At 45.5% G+C, this 18913-nt stretch overlaps 2 protein-coding genes across 2 annotated transcripts in view; both read left to right on the top strand.

Moving 5' to 3' along the window:
- The window catches only part of LOC311060287 (uncharacterized protein), a 50281-nt gene extending 39193 nt beyond the window's left edge, over nt 1-11088 (top strand). Inside the window, exons 13-18 of the mRNA XM_084078423.1 lie at nt 1232-2033; nt 4488-4550; nt 6116-6202; nt 6432-6563; nt 8768-8876; nt 10313-11088. Of these exons, the coding sequence (XP_083934549.1) occupies nt 1232-2033; nt 4488-4550; nt 6116-6202; nt 6432-6563; nt 8768-8876; nt 10313-10362 (1243 nt within the window). The 3' untranslated portion in view covers nt 10363-11088. The remainder of the gene's footprint in view (nt 1-1231; nt 2034-4487; nt 4551-6115; nt 6203-6431; nt 6564-8767; nt 8877-10312) is intronic.
- A 4964-nt stretch (nt 11089-16052) lies between these two features.
- Nucleotides 16053-18559, top strand: LOC311060422 (intraflagellar transport protein 46 homolog). The gene is made up of 3 exons (XM_084078601.1): nt 16053-16158; nt 16449-16520; nt 17590-18559. The coding sequence occupies exon 3, from the start codon at nt 17597-17599 to the stop codon at nt 17921-17923; it is 327 nt and encodes a 108-aa protein (XP_083934727.1). The 5' UTR covers nt 16053-16158; nt 16449-16520; nt 17590-17596; the 3' UTR covers nt 17924-18559.
- Nucleotides 18560-18913: the final 354 nt, after the last annotated feature.

Raw genomic sequence — 18913 nt, 5'->3', positions numbered from 1 at the left:
TTTATGGCTCTCTAGCAGTGATTCTCGACCATTTTCATTTCAAGGACCCCCAGTTTAACATGCATTAGGCTACGGACCCCCATTTAATGGCATTTATACCTCTGGGACCCCAATTCATATTGTAAAATCGATGTTAATTTAACTCTGAGAGTGTACAAATGGAACCAAATGGACCCGTTAGGGTCCATTTGGTTCAGATGAAACCAAAATAGAACTTTTTGGTAGAAACTCAACTTCTCGTGTTTGGAGGAGAAAGAATGCTGAGTTGCAACCAAAGAACACCATACCTACTATGAAGCATGGGGGTGGAAACATAATGCTTTGGGGCTGTTTTTCTGCAAAGGGACCAGGACGACTGATCCGTGTAAAGGGAATAATGAATGGGGCCATGTATCGTGAGATTTTGAGTGAAAACCTCCTTCCATCAGCAAGGGCATTGAAGATGAAACGTGGCTAGGTCTTTCAGCATGACAATGATCCCAAACACACCGCCCGGGCAACGAAGGAGTGGCTTCGTAAGAAGCATTTCAAGGTCCTGGAGTGGCCTAGCCAGTCTCCAGATCTCAACCCCATAGAAAATCTTTGGAGGGATTTGAACGTCCGTGTTGCTCAGCGGCAGCCCCGAAACATCGCTGCTCTAGAGGAGATCTGCATGGAGGAATGGGCCAACATACCAGCAACAGTGTGTGGTAACCTTGTGAAGACTTACAGAAAACGTTTGACCTCTGTCATTGCCAACAAAGGGTATATAACAAAGTATTGAGATGAACTTTTGTTATTGAGCAAATACTTATTTTCCTCATAATTTGCAAATAAATTCTTTAAAAATCAGACAATGTGATTTTCTGGATTTTTTCCCCTCACTTTGTCTCTCATAGTCGAGTTATAACTATGTTGAAAATTACAGGCCTCTCTCATCTTTTTAAGTGGGAGAACTTGCACAATAGTGGCTGGCTAAATACTTTTTTGCCCCACTGTATTTCTAAAGCGAACATTTTTAACTCAAATCTTTGTTTCTGGCGGGGTCCCTGGAACACAATATTTTGATGGGGGTCCGCGGGCAAATACATATAATTTTGGGGGTCCTTGACATGAAAAAGTTTGAGCACCACTGATATAGAAACATAGGTTTTACATATAGAATCGTCTTCAGGTCTCAATGAGACCTGAAGACTAAAAACATGTCTGTAGGTCAGGAGAGCTCAGCTCTGTCATGTGTTCTACTCCTCAGGTCACCCTGTCTGTCTCCTTCTACCAGTCTGTCCCCTGGTACTGGGACCAGTCTGTCCCCTGGTACTGGGACCAGTCTGTCCCCTGGTACTGGGACCAGTCTGTCCCCTGGTACTGGGGGGACCAGTCTGGGTCTGTCACCTGGTACCGCTACCATTGTGTCCTCTGGTACTGGCACCAGTGTGGGACTCTCCCTTTGTACTGGTACCAGCCTGTCACCTGATACCGGTACCAGTCTGGGCTTGTCACCTGGTACTGGCCCCAGTGTGTCCTCTGGTACCGGCCCCAGTTTGTCCTCTGGTACTGGTACCAGTGTGTCCTCTGGTACCGGCCCCAGTTTGTCCTCTGGTACCGGCCCCAGTGGCCCCAGTGTGTCACCTGGTACCGGCCCCAGTTTGTCCTCTGGTACTGGTACCAGTGTGTGCTCTGGTACTGGCCCCAGTGTGTCCTCTGGTACCGGCCCCAGTGTGTCCTCTGGTACCGGCCTCAGTGTGTCCTCTGGTACCGGCCCCAGTGGCCCCAGTGTGTCCTCTGGTACTGGCCCCAGTGGCCCCAGTGTGTCCTCTGGTACTGGCCCCAGTGGCCCCAGTGTGTCCTCTGGTACCGGCCTCAGTGTGTCCTCTGGTACCGGCCTCAGTGTGTCCTCTGGTACCGGCCTCAGTGTGTCCTCTGGTACCGGCCTCAGTGTGTCCTCTGGTACCGGCCCCAGTGTGGCGTTGGGTTTGGAGGACGTGGAGGAACTCGCCGAAGACTGTTCTGCTGTGAGAGAACATCTGGAACACCTGCAGAAAATACTGCTACAGGTACACACACACACACACGCACGCACGCACACACACACACACACACACACACACACACACACACACACATACAGGCACACTACGGGGCTGGATCAATTAGTCCAGGGGCCAAGCCATATTTTGGTACCACCTAAGGTGACCGTAAAGTTTTTGTATTTTTGTCTTCCTACATGTCTCTAGTTTATATTTTGGTATGATAACCGAAAGAGGGTCAACTTTTACAAGCTTATGGAAAGCAGTCTTTTTGCAAACACCAAAAATCTTAGAAGTTATCAATTGCACACCCCATGAAGCCTTGAATACATGGATATATTTTGTTTTTTGTCGCAATAATTTGATGCCCGGGTGTATTTCCGGTAGGAGACACAAAGATTTTACTTTGTGTCTCCTACCGGATACATTAGCCGGTAGGTAGTGATAACTGCCATTAAGCTACAAGATTGGAAGGGTTATCATACCAAAATATAAACTAGAGACATGTAGGAAGACAAAAATACAAAAACTTTACGGTCACCGGTGGTACCAATTTGTGAAAATATCAGTGTTGGCCTCTGGACTAAATGTCTTATTGTCTCCGAGAGTATGTTTTGCATATGTCTGTCCGTCCGTCCGTCCGTGTGTCCGTAATGTGATCAACCACCGGCTTCGAATGCTATCAATGCATTGAATGGGAGATTATCACGTTTTATCAGACCATTGAATGGGGCGAGTAGGTGAGGAGTAGGCGATACACGGACCTACCCGCGATTTGTCAGACCATTCATTGGGCGTAATCAGGAGCTACTGACCTACTTTGGAGGAGGAGCAGTCCCCACAACAATATTTACGATTCTGTGCCTATCGGTACATAATAACTCCAACGGCGCTGAGTAGGCTCAGGCGAACGTCGCACCGTTCAGGAAGGCAACTCGGTCGCTTTAGCTCCCTCGGTGGTCCTTCGCGGGGCTCCAGTTCGCCTGAGACTGTGCGCCTCCGTCATGGTCCCAAACCAAAACAACCAAAACCGAAACTGAACTATTTAAGTCATCTCCGTTGGTAGGTCAGTATGTCTTGATAACACCCAATGAATGGTCTGATAAATGGCGGGTAGGTAAGTAGGTCTTCTACTTCGCCCATTCAGTGGTCTAATAAAAGGTGATAATGTCCCATTCAATGCATTGATAGCATCCGAATCAGGTGGATCAACACGGATCTGTCCGATTTTCCATATTCCATCCTGATTGGCTAAAATTGGCTTCCAAAGTTTGCGGTATTGGTTTGTTTTGAACAAAATGCCTCAAATCATCAAGGCAGCATGCGATTCCCGTGAAATTCTGCACGCAAATTCCCACTACACAGAGGAAGAAATGCCACTTGAAAATGTTCAAATCAGCCTCATGGTGGCGCTATATCAGGCCATTTGTGTTTTTACCTATAACTGCACCGATCTGCGTGAAACTTTGCACACACTCTCCCTAGAGGCCAAGGAAAGACCTTTACCATGCATTTTTCACATCTGCCTTTTAGAGCGCCACCAGGAGGCCGATATGTGCAAAACACATTTTTTTAATATTACTCCTACAGATTTTATCCAAACAGCACGCAAATTAGTACACAGTATCTCTATAGTCATGTGATCTCTATAGTCATGTGATCTCTGTAGTCATGTGATCAACATGGATCTCTCAGATTTTCCATATGCGATTTCCGTGAAATTGTGCACGCACATTCCCACTAGGCCGAGAAAGAAATGCCACCCTTTTCAAATTGGCCTGTTATAGCGCCACCAGCAGGTCTAATTTAGCAAAACACATTATTGGAACAAAAAATGCGTATGCGTAGCCTCACGCTATGCGTAGCCTCCCGCGTACATGGTACACGGCCACGCGTAGCGCGTACATGGTACACGGCCACGCGTAGCGCGTACATGGTACACGGCCACGCGTAGCGCGTACATGGTACACGGCCACGCGTAGCGCGTACATGGTACACGGCCACGCGTAGCGCGTACATGGTACACGGCCACGCGTAGCGCGTACATGGTACACGGCCACGCGTAGCGCGTGCATGTATGTGACTACGCGTAGCGCGTACATGGTACACGGCCACGCGTAGTCACTTTGAGTCAATGTGAAAGTACATGAGACGTCTATTTGTTGAGTTGAGCGCAGGCATCAAATCATGTGGATGAGTCACACAGAGCTGGCATTAATGACATTGATCCAGCCCCATACCCCCCCCCCCACCACACACACACACACACACACACACACACACACACACACTCAGCACACACTCAGCACACACTCAGCACACACTCAGCACAAACGCACACACACTCTCTTTTCTAATGTCTCTTATAGCAGTAAAACGTTTTCATGGAAATGCTGACTGTGTGTGTGTGTGTGTGTGTGTGTGTGTGTGTGTGTGTGTGTGTGTGTGTGTGTGTGTGTGTGTGTGTGTGTGTGTGTGCAGGAAGAGGAGTGTGATGATGATGATGATGAGGAAACGCTGACCACAGAGCCACAGTGCACACAGGTGTGTAACTACACAATATATATTTGAACACACAGGTGTGTAACTACACAATATATATTTGAACACACAGGTGTGTAACTACACAATATGTACATTACATTACAGTCATTTAGCAGATGCTTTTATCCAAAGCGACTTACAATAAGTGCATTCAACATAGGTAGGGAACTAAACTACTAATCACCAGAAGTCTGAAGTCCATTTCCTGCAAAAAACAAGCAACCAAGAGTATACCTAGCGCTAAGATAAAAGTGATATATATCAGCTTCCTATTTCCTTAAACAGATGAGACAAAATAGCAAAATCAAATGAGCACGAGCTAAAACAAATAAGTGTATCGACTAAACAAGATCCAATAAAACAATACAACAATAAAACAAGAGTTCGTACAACTAGTTAACAACAAGTAGGCCAGGCAAAGAGGAAGGGTAGTGTTTCCTGAAGAGGTGGGTTTTCAGCCTGCGGTGAAAGATGGGCAGTGACTCTGCTGTCCTGACATCAGTGTCTCTGCTGTCCCGACATCAGTGACTCTGCTGTCCTGACATCAGTGACTCTGCTGTCCTGACATCAGTGTCTCTGCTGTCCTGACATCAGTGACTCTGCTGTCCTGACATCAGTGACTTTGCTGTCCTGACATCAGTGTCTCTGCTGTCCTGACATCAGTGACTCTGCTGTCCTGACATCAGTGTCTCTGCTGTCCTGACATCAGTGTCTCTGCTGTCCCGACATCAGTGTCTCTGCTGTCCCGACATCAGTGACTCTGCTGTCCCGACATCAGTGACTCTGCTGTCCCGACATCAGTGTCTCTGCTGTCCCGACATCAGTGTCTCTGCTGTCCCGACATCAGTGTCTCTGCTGTCCCGACATCAGTGTCTCTGCTGTCCCGACATCAGTGTCTCTGCTGTCCCGACATCAGTGTCTCTGCTGTCCCGACATCAGTGTCTCTGCTGTCCCGACATCAGTGTCTCTGCTGTCCCGACATCAGTGTCTCTGCTGTCCCGACATCAGTGACTCTGCTGTCCCGACATCAGTGTCTCTGCTGTCCCGACATCAGTGACTCTGCTGTCCCGACATCAGTGTCTCTGCTGTCCCGACATCAGTGTCTCTGCTGTCCCGACATCAGTGTCTCTGCTGTCCCGACATCAGTGTCTCTGCTGTCCCGACATCAGTGTCTCTGCTGTCCCGACATCAGTGACTCTGCTGTCCCGACATCAGTGACTCTGCTGTCCCGACATCAGTGACTCTGCTGTCCCGACATCAGTGACTCTGCTGTCCCGACATCAGTGTCTCTGCTGTCCCGACATCAGTGTCTCTGCTGTCCCGACATCAGTGTCTCTGCTGTCCCGACATCAGTGTCTCTGCTGTCCCGACATCAGTGTCTCTGCTGTCCCGACATCAGTGTCTCTGCTGTCCCGACATCAGTGTCTCTGCTGTCCCGACATCAGTGACTCTGCTGTCCCGACATCAGTGTCTCTGCTGTCCCGACATCAGTGACTCTGCTGTCCTGACATCAGTGAACAAGCTCCAGAGGTACCTTTATCTCTCCTCTCCTCTCCTCTCCTCAGATAGAGGAGTTAATGCAGGAGGTGCAGCGCCTCAGAGAGGAGCTGAGGAGTAGAGACCGAACAATCGCACAGCTCACACACACACTGGTGGGTTACACACACACACACACACACACACACACACACACACACACGCACACGCACACACACACACACACTCTATTCTAATGACTTTCTTTTTGCTGCAGTAAAAAGTATTCCTGGAAATGATGACTGTGTGTGTGTGTGTGTGTGTGTGTGTGTGTGTGTGTCTGTGTCTGTGTCTGTGCGTGCGTGCGTGCGTGCGTGCGTGCGTGCGTGCGTGCGTGTACACCAGAGCGTTGCCACGGCGCCCATCAGCTGTGGTTGCCAGGATACGGAGAGGCGAGACGGACATTCTCAGACCAGTGTGACGGAGAGAGAGGACCTGAGCCTCCACAAACACACACAAACACCACAGCAACACACTGTGAGTCACACACACACACACACACACACACACACACACACACACACACACACACACACACACACACACACACACACACACACACACACACATTTTCAAGATGTTTCTAAACTAGCAGATGACCTGTATCAGGGGTCTTCAACGTTTTCAGCCCAAGGACCCCCTAGCTGAGAGAGAGATGAAGCAGGGACCCCCTACTCTATATTGCATAAAATTGTGTTTCATATTCAACTTTTTTTGTTTACGTGGTCTGCTCTTTTTTTCCCTCTACACCTATAGCCTCTTTGCCAAAAATAGCCGATCTACAAGCTCTCAACGCCTCGCAGCGCGAGGCATTGAGAGCTTGTAGATCTGCTATTTTTGGCTAAAGTTCTCCTCAGAAAAGGGATGCTAGGGTTCAAGTGGTTAATGTAAAAAAAAAAAAAATCATATCACACAAAGATTTGGCGGACCCCCTGTAGTAACTCTGAGGACCCGCTAGGGCATTGGTTCTCAAAGTGGGGTCCGGGGACCCCCAGGGGTACTTGAGGGGGTTCCAGGTGGTCCCCAGCTAAATGATAGATTAGGCACCAAATGGACCCTTATGGGTCTGTAACTCTGAGAGTGGTACAAATGGTGTAGACGGCAGACGGAGTGTAGGGGAGCCTGCAGGACCACCACGGCCCAAGACACCATCACACCAGAATGAAATGTTTGGAGCGGGGGGGCGGGGGGGGGGGGGGTCTGGTGCAACGCTCAGGTCCTGGACCTGGTGAGACGGAGGAGGAGGAGGAGCCCGGCCAGGAGGCTGCACCCACAGAGCCTGTAGCCCCTCCACGTGTCACAGAGCCTCTCCTCTCCCCCAGTCCCGGCAGAGTAGTTCCGGACAAGCGTATTGAGTGGCCCTGTCTTTCCCTAAGAGGACTGACCGTGGGTAGCTACCTGGGACGTAAGTCAGGGCTTGATCAACCCTGGCTGGGTCACCCGGGCGAGGGTGTATGCTGTTGCGAGACCTGAAACATCCTATGACCCCAGGCTACAACACTGATGATACGTCCCATGTGCATCCATGTGATGTTTTTTTCGTTAATCATAGCGTGGCACCAAACAAACGTCTGTTAACACTCTGACCGCCGGGCCCGTAGCCTACGGGCCGATAAATCCAACCGTAAAGCGCCGATCCCGTAGCCTACGGGCTGTGGTGCTTTTTCCTTTTTTTCGAAAAAAAACATTTTTTTAAATTTTCGACACGGACCATTTCATTGTAACACCACCGGAAACAGAATTAATCGGGATCCGGTTTTGCCGATGCCATCAGCCCTCGTTCTAATGACGAAACTGAAACCTTATTTTCTCCTTGTAATTTTTTCTCCTTGTGATCACTGTTTAACATAAACCGTTCTAACTATTCAATTCAATTCAATTCAATTTTATTAAAGTGTCAAATCACAACAAGTTGTCTCAAGACACTTTACATGTAGAGAAGAGACCCAACATCCCACCCTGAGCAAGCAATTTTGCGACAGTGGCAACGAAAAACTCCCTCTTAATTCAACAGGAAGAAACGTCAGGCAGACCCTAGGCTCTAGGGCGGGGGCCTTCTGCCTCGACCGTGTTGGGGGAAAGAAGAGAGAGAGAAAGGGAGAGACAGAGGAGAGACAGAAAGAGATACAGTGCAAGCAGTAACAATAACAATAATAGCAAATATAATAGTGTAAGATACTAGCATATGATAGTATAATATAGTACAGCAATAGTGTGTACGCAGTATATAATGGAATAATATAAAAATGTTTAAGATAATATAATATGCGGTATAGTGTAGTGTAGTAGAAGTCCACGGTCGTGTCCAGGTCGTGCTCCATGGAGAGAGGCCCGGTCCGGTCCGCAGTCACAGTCTTGAGCCGCAGCTGGGGGTCCGTAGTAACAGTCCATAGACTCCATGGAGAGGCCCAGGCCCGGTCCGCAGTCACAACATGGATGCCCCGTTTGACACGTGGTTTTCACTGGTAGAAGCAGGCAGATGTCGGCGATGTAAACAAACAGTGCACAGCTCAATCTTACGGATTTTAACAAGGTCTATGGCGACATGAAAAAAACAAAAAACAACAATAAAACGTTGGCACTGGTGAGTACATTATGAGATTAACCTCTGGCGGTCAATGTGTTAAACGATAGGTTATTGCTCATTGCTCTCTCTCTCTCTCTCTCTGTGTCTCTCTCAGGGTCTCTCTCCCTCGGTTCCTCTCATCTCTCCTCCATGGCAGTACCAGCGCTCCAGACCGTTCAGAGGGAGGCCACGCCCCCCTGCACCCCCCCACCCCGGCCAGCACAGTGAGTGTACCCCCCCCACACACACACACAGTCTTCTGTTGTCGATAACTCTGGTGGACGTGGGTTTCACCTCCTGAGCTCAGGGCATTGCAGGTAGGCCCCCGAATAATTGGCAAAACACTCCTATTTTCAATGATAACAGGATGTGAGTGACTGAGTGAGTGAGTGAGTGAGTGAGTGAGTGAGTGAGTGAGTGAGTGAGTGAGTGAGTGCGTGCGTGCGTGCGTGCGTGCGACTAACCTGCATTGCTGTCCTTTGTTTTTCTTGTCTTTCACCTCCTTTTTTCCTCTGTTCATCTCCTTACTTCTACTAATACTTTACTACTTCCTTGCTCTGTCTCTTTCTGCCCCTCTCTCTCTCTCTCTTTCTGCCCCTCTCTCTCTCTCTCTCTCTCTCTCTGTGCTGCTGGTAAAGGAGTGGAGATTCTAGTTGGTTACTTCAGTGACAAAGCATGGTACGGTAGCACTTTAACTTCTCTTCCTCCACTGCTCCCTCCATCCTTCCTTCCATCCCTTCATCCTTTTTGTCCGTCCATGTGTCCATCGTTCAGTCGTCCTCCATTTATCAGATGCTCTTCATCCAGAGTGTCTCACAGTAAACAAGGTCAACACATAGAATACAGAGACCGTGTAGTGTCTCAGTAAACTATAGTTGCGAACGCAGCGTGGCGCGCCTCCGCGCAAGTGGAGCTTACTATGACACCGTTCTCTGGGTGTGTGTGTGTGTGTGTGTCTCTGTGTGCAGTATGTGTGCACTGCCTGTGTGCAGCCAAGTAAATGTCCAATATAGACGTACCATACATCAAATGAAAGGTCTTTGAAAACTGAACACACCTGTCAAGGTTGCGTTTAAGTCCGCCCCTTCCCCCGGAAGCCACGCCCCGGAGAAGGCTCCTAAAAACTCCTCATTGAAACCCCATGTTAAATCAAAAGTGCCCGAATCGCTCCCAAACTTTTTCTACCCCCCCTAAGTGGGGGTCTACGAACAAATACTTCGGCCTCGGATTTTGGCTCCGCCCCCCGGAAGTGGGTGAAACAGGCACTTCAAACACTTTATTGAATTGTTCAAAAACATTCAAAACATTTTTTTTATGAATTTGTATTTTTCTAAGATGCTCCTTTTAACGCAGATTTTACATTTTTTTTATTGGTTACTTTTTTTTAAATATTTGTTTTTCTTTTTGCGTTCGCTTCCCGCGTTCGCGTGTCTTACTTGTGTGTGTGTGTGTGTGTGTGTGTGTGTGTGTGTGTGTGTGTGTGTGTGTGTGTGAGCTAGCACATCTACCGAAACCAAAGTAATCTTGGTTGTTTAGAACATTTACTATTGTGTTTGTTTTCCTATAACACAAGTTTCTCACCCTGTCTGTCTGTCTGTCTGTCTGTCTGTCTGTCTGTCTGTCTGTCTGTCTGTCTGTCTGTCTGTCTGTCTGTCTACAGCCTCAGATACTATCGCCCTCCAGTCCGGCAGTTCAGAGCAGACTGATTGAAACATCCCTCCTTCAACCCCAGCTTCAGCTAAAAACCCAGAGCCTATTTCACCTCCTGCTACGACCTGAGAGCCTATTTCACCTCCTGCTACGACCTGAGAGCCTATTCCACCTTCCGCTACGACCTGAGAGCCTATTCCACCTCCTGCTACGACCTGAGAGCCTATTCCACCTCCTGCTACGACCTGAGAGCCTATTTCACCTCCTGCTACGACCTGAGAGCCTATTACACCTCCCGCTACGTCCTGAGAGCCTATTCCACCTCCTGCTACGACCGGAGATCCTAGTTCACTTTCACTGCGACCAGACAGCCCGCAAACTAGCAGATCTACAAGCGCACACTGTGTTTGTAGATCTGCTTCTTTTTTTTTTTTTTTGCACGCAAAACCGTTGCTGGATGGTGTCAAAATTGGACTTACTGGATTGTCTGTCTCTGTCTGTCTGTCTGTCTGTCTGTCTGTCTGTCTGTCTGTCTGTCTGTCTGTCTATCTGTCTCTCACTCGCTGTCTGGACACTGCAGAGGTCATTGGGAAAGAGAACAGCTCCGGCGTCTGGAGCAGAACTTTCTGATGGCTTAGATTTTATTTTGTCTTTTGTTTACTTTTTGTTTGTGTTTACAAGTATTTATTTATTTATGAGTACTTTGGAGAGGAGGAGTGTGTGTGTGTGTGTGTGTGTGTGTGTGTGTGTGTGTGTGTGTGTGTGTGTGTGTGTGTGTGTGTGTGTGTGTGTGTGTGTGTGTGTGTGTGTGTGTGTGTGTGTGTGTGTGTGTGTGTGTTGTGTGTTCACATTCTCCATCCTGCAGTATTACTGTATACATTGTACAGTAGTAATAGTTATACTAGCACACATTGTTACCAGTGTTATTCTGGGATGAACATTCACACCATGCGGCGCGGTGTGAGCTTGTAGATCGGCGAGGGACATTTGGTGTAGAGGGAAAAAGGAGCGGACCTATTATAGAGGTTCATATGTAAAGAGACTGTTTTACTGTCAATCACAGCCACCAAGCTAACAGACCACTTAGCGTTAGCTACCTCTACACCCTGTCTCTCTCATACACTGTCTGTCTCTCAGCTGTCCTACTGTCTGTCTGTCTGTCTGTCTGTCTGTCTGGCTGTCCTACTGTCTGTCTCTCTCTCCTACACTGTCTGTCTGTCTCTCTCTCCCACACTGTCTGTCTCTCAGCTGTCCTACTGTCTGTCTGTCTGTCTCTCCTACACTGTCTGTCTCTCCTACACTCTGTGTCAGCTGTCCTATGGTCGGTCTGTCTGTCTGTCTGTCTGTCTGTCTGTCTGTCTGTCTGTCTGTCTGTCTGTCTGTCTGTCTGTCTCTCTGTCTCTCCTACACTGTCTGCCTCTCAGCTGTCCTTCTGTCTGTCTCTCCTACACTGTCTGTCTCTCCTGAAAGATAACTCCTTTACTGTAACAAACTGCAGTGTTAACAACTATATGTGTAGGGGTGCACATAACTTTTTAGGTCTAGTACTCAGAAGAGCACCTGGAGATGTGACTTGGTGCGCACCAAATAAATGGTCCCGTCCCGTTTTGTCAACGGGGGGGGGGGGGTGTTCAGCACGGCGCCCACCGGAAAGTTTTGTCAACGGGGGGGGGGGGGCTTTCCTCTCACACCGTTAGGAGAAGCCCCCCACGGTTGGTGCCCTGTGCTGCGCTGCTTTTATCCGCCAGATTTGGACGTTCACGGCATATTTGGCACCCCTACGATGTGTTCATCAGTGCCTCTAACAGCCGCTGCTGGCTGCGTGCGCGCAGCGAGGCAATGCGAGGCGATGCGAAGCGAGACTCACACAATCACGTGCAGCATGCGTCTCCTCTCCCTGCGCCTAATGGCTGTACATGGGGCCGGCGCGTGCTTTAGAGTTATTGTGTGAGTGTGGCTTCAGGAAGTAAATTCCTAGCCTCGATCTCCAGGCTTTTACTTTTTATTTTTGCTAAAAAATAAAAGCTTGGAAATTCCTGTCCCAGCTGTTGGTACGCAAAAGCGCCTCGCGTCGCCTGATGTGGTGTATTTATTTTGGGTGCGCATGCGCACCTGCGCACCAGTTATGTGCACCCCTGTATGTATGTGTGTGTGTGTGTGTGTGTGTGTGTGTGTGTGTGTGTGTGTGTGTGTGTGTGTGTGTGTGTGTGTGTGTGTGTGTGTGTGTATGTATGTATGTATGTATGTATGTATATATGTATATATGTATATATATATATATATATATATATATATATGTGTACATATATATATATATATATATATATATATATATATATATATATAAACTGTACTGTAATGAACTGCTGTATTAAGGACAAAATGTCTTAATTAACATGTCTTATTTATTTATGCATCAATCACCTCTATCACCTTTATTTGTGGGTTAGGGTTTTTATTTAATTTCACTTTATTTTGGTCGGACTTGGAGAAGAAACGTCTCCTTTTCACTGTCAGGTGTAAACTAAACTAAACTAAACTACTATAATACAATGCTGTACTATAATGTCATAATAATATAACTGTACTATAATCTCACTGGCTGAACTTACAACTATTACAGACCATTAAAGGAACCCTTCACCCATTTTCCACAGGAAAGAAAATGTGTGCGCTTGCGGTAATCTGTTGCACAGTTGAATGTGGCTTGTTCTTGTCTCGGCTCTGTGGACCCTCGGGCCAACTGACGAGTGTACTCGTTCATGGCAGTCAATGAGTTAATGAGCATTAGTGAGGACCCATTATATAAAGGTAGCAATTGGGTGAATTGCTCCTTTAATTAACTAGCACACAGAGTCATTATACCAGTAACATATTGTGGTGTAATAATAGTTTTAATAACTTCATAATCATCGTTGCTGTTGTTTTCTCACACAACATGACTTTTCTGTAATTAACATTCTATGATTTAAAGAGTGACCAACGTTATGTGTAATTGTTGAGCTTTGTCGTCAACGTTTGATAGTTTCAGGTTTTTTTTCTTTCTTTTCTTTGATCAATATGGTCTGATCATATGATCAATATGCTGATAATATGATCAATATGCTGATAATATGATCAATATGATGCTTAATTTTTTTGAACGGTTATTTATATGTTTATGTACAGAGATGAGATATGTTCCACTCTGACCTTTGACCTGTGTCCTTTTTTCAGATTCCTTTGGCTATTCAAAAAATATCAGATCTACAAGCTCATAGTGTGGCACTCGGTGCTGCGCTATGAGCTTGTAGATCTGCTATGTTTTTAATATAGTTCAGATTGTCTCACTGAACTGTCTCACTCTCCATTCTATGTGTCTCTCTGTAGTTAACAGAACTGTCTCACTCTCCATTTGGCATGTTATATGTCTCTCTGTTTGGGTCATTGTTTTGTTCCAGGTGGGTTTGCTGTCTCACCACATGCTGCTGTCTCACCACCTCCTCAATGAAATAATTATATTGTTTTAATTGTTTCCATTTGTGCAAAAACTGCTGACAAGATTGTGACTGTTCTGCTACTAATGTTATGTGGGGAGGAAAAAAAAGAAATATATATATATATATATATATATATATATATATATATATATATATATATATATATATAGTGTACAGAATGCTGTCTATCTGCTGTATTAATACATGTAACTATAGTTCATATAGACACTGGAAAGCGTTGATTTTGTTGAGGAAAACAAAGTGTCCATTTATGATCTCAATCATTTAGAAAACTTTCAAAGATGTAAATTACCTTTTTTTTCTCTTCCTGTTTAAATACAATAGCATACATTGTGAATATAGCTGAGCTACAACCTCAAAACGCGTCACGACGTGTTGTGAGCTTGGAGATCTGCTATTCTCCCCATTTTTGCGTGACACCGTCAACAAAGTATAAACCAGGGCTTAAAGGGATAATTCACCCAAGAAATGTTATATTTAACTTTTTTTCTATTGATTAGTCACGGCATGGAGACTTGAATTCATGGATATTTTTTTTTTGTTTAAGCCAATAATTTGATGACCAGCGGATTGGCTTGAATTTAAAAATCTCCATGAATTCAAGTGTCCATGGGGTGAGTAATACATAGAGAAAAAGTATGTTTTTTGGGTGAACTATCCCTTAAGTGTTAAGTGTTTAATCAGTCGATTATGAAAACATGTATTGTTTTGTTATATTGTTGATAAACATGGGGGGGGGGGCACATTCTTGATTATTAGATTAATCAAGCAAAGACCATAATTCATAGTTTGTTCGCTGTTCCATTTCGACATTCCATTTCGTTGGTAGTTTTCTGTCGTTTGTCGTTACGTAAAACGTCACACTTTTCACCGACTAAATCAATCAACATCCACAGAGTCGTGAGCTTTGTAAAAACAAAACGTATATACATACGAATATATAGATATGAAAGTGAAATGATATATATACACATATAAGACTGTGTCAGTCTGATAAAGCACTTTAACAATGATGTGAAATGAACGGGACATTTTTGAAGAAAAACATTGATTTGTTTTTTTGTTTGTTTGTTTGTTTAGTTGTTTTTGTTCATTGTTTATTTGCTGCTGTTGCCTAGGATACTAGCATCTTGTGAACTTTTATCAACACAATGTATCAACTGCTAACTGGTTCTCAAAGTCTGGTTTGGGGGCCTCCAGTCGGTCCAAATGGACCCTTACAGGTCCGTCACTCTGAGAGTGACGGACCTGTAAGGGTCTATTTGGACCCCAGGTGCTCCCCCTCCCCCCCAGAGTGTATCTTGAGAAACTTTCCTACAACTCATTTAATTCCTGACTTTCTCATTGGTCAGGGAGATGTTTCCTCACAATCTATTGGCTGAAGTGTATCTCTCTCTATGCCGCCATTGGGCGATGGCTGTTTTATCCTCTCTGTCTGTTATTGGCTGCAACGGCCTGTTAAACTCGCGCCTCAGTGGCCAAGAACATGTATTTTCCCTGTGCCGTGATTGGTCGGCCGAGATGTCTGTGAGAAGCTGAACGCTCCAATAAAAAATGAACTGCGACGAAGCCTGATTGGCTGCTTCTGTTTCAAGCTGTCTGTCTTTCTGTCATATATATTTACTGACTCAATTCAGTGGTGTAAAGTAACTAAGTATTACACTTATAAGTAAGAGTAAATAAGTAATTTACTATTATAGTGTCTCTATATTATAGTGTCTTAGCTTCTCTATATTATAGCGTCTCTTTTGATCTTGAATAACATTTTAATCTTGAATAACATTATGCCAACTAAATGATGTTGTAGGAGAGACACCAACATCCAGCAAGCCTCGAGCTGTGCGGTCCCCAGACCAGGAAATTAATGGTATGTCGCTATCAATGCTAAAACATCAACTGGATAACTGTTTAAACACAATGTGCAGTATCTTCAATTCTCACACTGGCTGGTTTATCTTTTTTAGATTCATTGAATGGCAGCTTGGGCTATTGAAACAATTTGCTGTCTCCTGATCCAAATAACAGTAAGTTGAACCCATATCATCATGTGTGTTTGTTCTTGTGAGGAGCGAGCTGGCATCATGCATGCAACAGACGACATGTTATCTAAATTAAAATGTGTTGCATTTCAGATAACCCCAAGATCAACTCCAGCTCACTACAAAACTCCACCCTCACAACTTGCAAGGAATGTGTTATGTCACAATAATAATTATGTGTAGTAGAACACCATGCTTTTAGATGGAGCACTCTGTATACATTTTGTCACAACTTGTTTTCCATTGGTCCTTTGTAGATCTGCTGACTGGCACCTATGGCAACTACCTGCAATCACCACCTGAGCAAGTTCATAATGGTGAGTTATCAAACAGTCACATAACATAATATTCTGTATATATATATGTTTAAACACCTGTGTCATGTGTGTTTTATCACATTATCTTTATGACGTGTTTGATGAAAGTGTAAATTGGGACGGTGCATTTAGCTTTCATCCCTTTATTTTATCCCTGGGTCAGAGCAATGCATTACATCTAGGGATCAGCTGTAAGGAAATCAAACATTTCCTTACATGGGCGGTTACAATAGTGTCATATGCTAATGACTTCAGTGCCTTGTGCATTTCCTACTGTGTGTGTGTTTAAGCTGAGATGTCAGGATTTGGTGCTGTCCATTACCACCAGCTCCAGGCCCCACAGCGAGCAAGTACAAGTACTGGTATGATACCTTTACTCTTTCACTACACTAACGTTTAGAGCAGTGGTTCTCAAACTTTTTCATGTCAAGGACCCCCAAATTGACACTTATTAGCCCGCGGACCCCCATTTCAAAAGATATGCCAGGGACCCCATAAGAGAAGATTTTTAACGGCTCTAGCAGTGATTCTCAATCATATTAGTTTTAAGGACCCCCAGTTTGACATGCATTAGAGCTACGGACCCCCATTTAATGCCATTTCTATCTCTGGGACCCCAATTCATATTGTAAAATTAATGTTAACTTAACTCTGAGAGTGTACAAATGGAACCAAATGGACCCGTTAGGGTCCATTTGGTTCCATTTGTACACTCTCAGAGTTACAGACCCATAAGGGTCCATTTGGTTCCTATCCATCATTTATCTGGGGACCCCCTGGACCCCTCTCAAGGACCCCTGGGGGTCCCCGTACCCCACTTTGAGAACCAATGGTTTAGAGAGACGGGGACACAGAACTCAATGAATACTATTTGACATATTAGTAGGACTTACAATGCAGATGTTGTGTTCAGACATCCTGTGGTAGTTGACAACAATATGCTGCAACATCAGGTTGTGTTGCTACTCCCAAACTATAGAGTACAGAAGTCCTGACGTCACTCGTTCATCCCCTGGGTCCTAAAGTCATTTCTCTATGGAGAATTACATTGGGTCATCTTACAATCGTCTCATATAAGGATTGTGGTCCAAAAATAAACAAACTGTCTCTGTGATATTATCAGGGGGGTGGCTCTGTATCGTGTGTGTTTGCGCGCGTGTGTTTGTCTGTCTGTCTGTCTGTCTGTCTGTCTGTGCATGCAACAAGCGCCGGTGTTGCCACATCCGTAACAAGCGGACCATGATGCACTTTGGGTGCTGATATCCCCCCCGACGGGTATGGTCTAGTACATTACATTACATTACATTACAGTCATTTAGCAGACGCTTTTATCCAAAGCGACTTACAATAAGTGCATTCAACATAGGTAGGGAACGAAACTACTAATCACCAGAGGTCTTAATAAAACGTAATGTTTTCTGTTCCTTCCAGCCGCTCCATGCCGGACATCGACAGCCTGATGCAGGAGTGCCCCCCCCCCCAGCTGGAAGAGCTGTTGGGGCCCGTGGGTCTGCCGGGGGCCAACCTGGAATGCGAGCTGAAGGACTACGTGGACGTGGTGTGTGGTCTGCTGGACGTCCCCGTCTACAAGAACCCAGTCCAGTCTCTGCACGTCCTGTTCACCCTGTACCAGGAGTTTAAGAACTCTCCTTCACCACTTCAAACACACTGTCACACCAGTTCACCCTCTACCAGGGGTTTAAGAACTCTCCTTCACCACTTCAAACACACTGTCACACCTGTTCACCCTCTACCAGGAGTTTAAGAACTCTCCTTCACCACTTCAAACACACTGTCACACCTGTTCACCCTGTACAAGGAGTTTAAGAACTCCCACCACTTCAAACACACTGTCACACCTGTTCACCCTCTACCAGGAGTTTAAGAACTCCCACCACTTCAACCACACTGTCACACCTGTTCACCCTCTACCAGGAGTTTAAGAACTCCCACCACTTCAACCACACTGTCACACCCGTTCACCCTCTACCAGGAGTTTAAGAACTCCCACCACTTCAACCACACTGTCACACCCGTTCACCCTCTACCAGGAGTTTAAGAATTGTCCTTCACCATTTCAAACACACTGGCCCTCATTTATCAATGGAGCGTAAAAAACGGCTTATTTTTTGCCTTAAATCTTGCCGTAGGCCAACGTCCGAGTGGCATTTATCAAGCGATCCTATACAGCCAATCCTAGCGTACATTTGAGTCACGGGCTGCGGTGACGCCACGTTAAATTGAGAGATAGCAGGCAAGTCAGTAATAACAATGTGAACGTTTATGGAGTGATCATTGATGAATGAATTATAAACATTAATGGATGAAGGCTGGTGTGTGTTGGAGTGTAAAAGTCCAATCTCCCGCGGCGGCTCAAATGAATCCACAGCATGAAGAATAACCTGTGCTGGTCAAAGGTTTGGAGCGTCGGGTTTATATCCTCAACCCAGGATATATATATGTAGCTATTTTCAAATAGCCAATGCAGCCAGATCTGCAATCTTATCTGAATGACTGTTAAAGCAGTTTGTTTAAATTAGTTAATACATTTTTTTCACTGTGTACATGGTACAGGTACATGAGTACTGTGGTCCCTTAAGTATCCTGAAGACCACAACAAAACACATGAACCTTTCTCTGCGTTTAAAACATGAATATATTGATACATGTTGAATATTGGAATTTCTGTTTATTTTCTATATGTTGTATTGTATTTTTTTTTATAAATCTATTATCTCCATAACGCCACCTTCAA

This window comes from Gymnoscopelus microlampas (genome assembly GCF_963454915.1).
Source record: "Gymnoscopelus microlampas genome assembly, chromosome: 14".
In the NCBI taxonomy this organism is placed as follows: domain Eukaryota; kingdom Metazoa; phylum Chordata; class Actinopteri; order Myctophiformes; family Myctophidae; genus Gymnoscopelus; species Gymnoscopelus microlampas.
The sequence above is the reverse complement of the archived record's forward strand: the minus strand, read 5'-3'. Positions and strand labels throughout refer to the sequence as shown.

Excerpts from the sequence above, each read along its gene's own strand:
- LOC311060422 (XM_084078601.1), top strand. The coding sequence starts at position 17,597 with ATGCCGGACATCGACAGCCTGATGCAGGAGTGCCCCCCCCCCCAGCTG.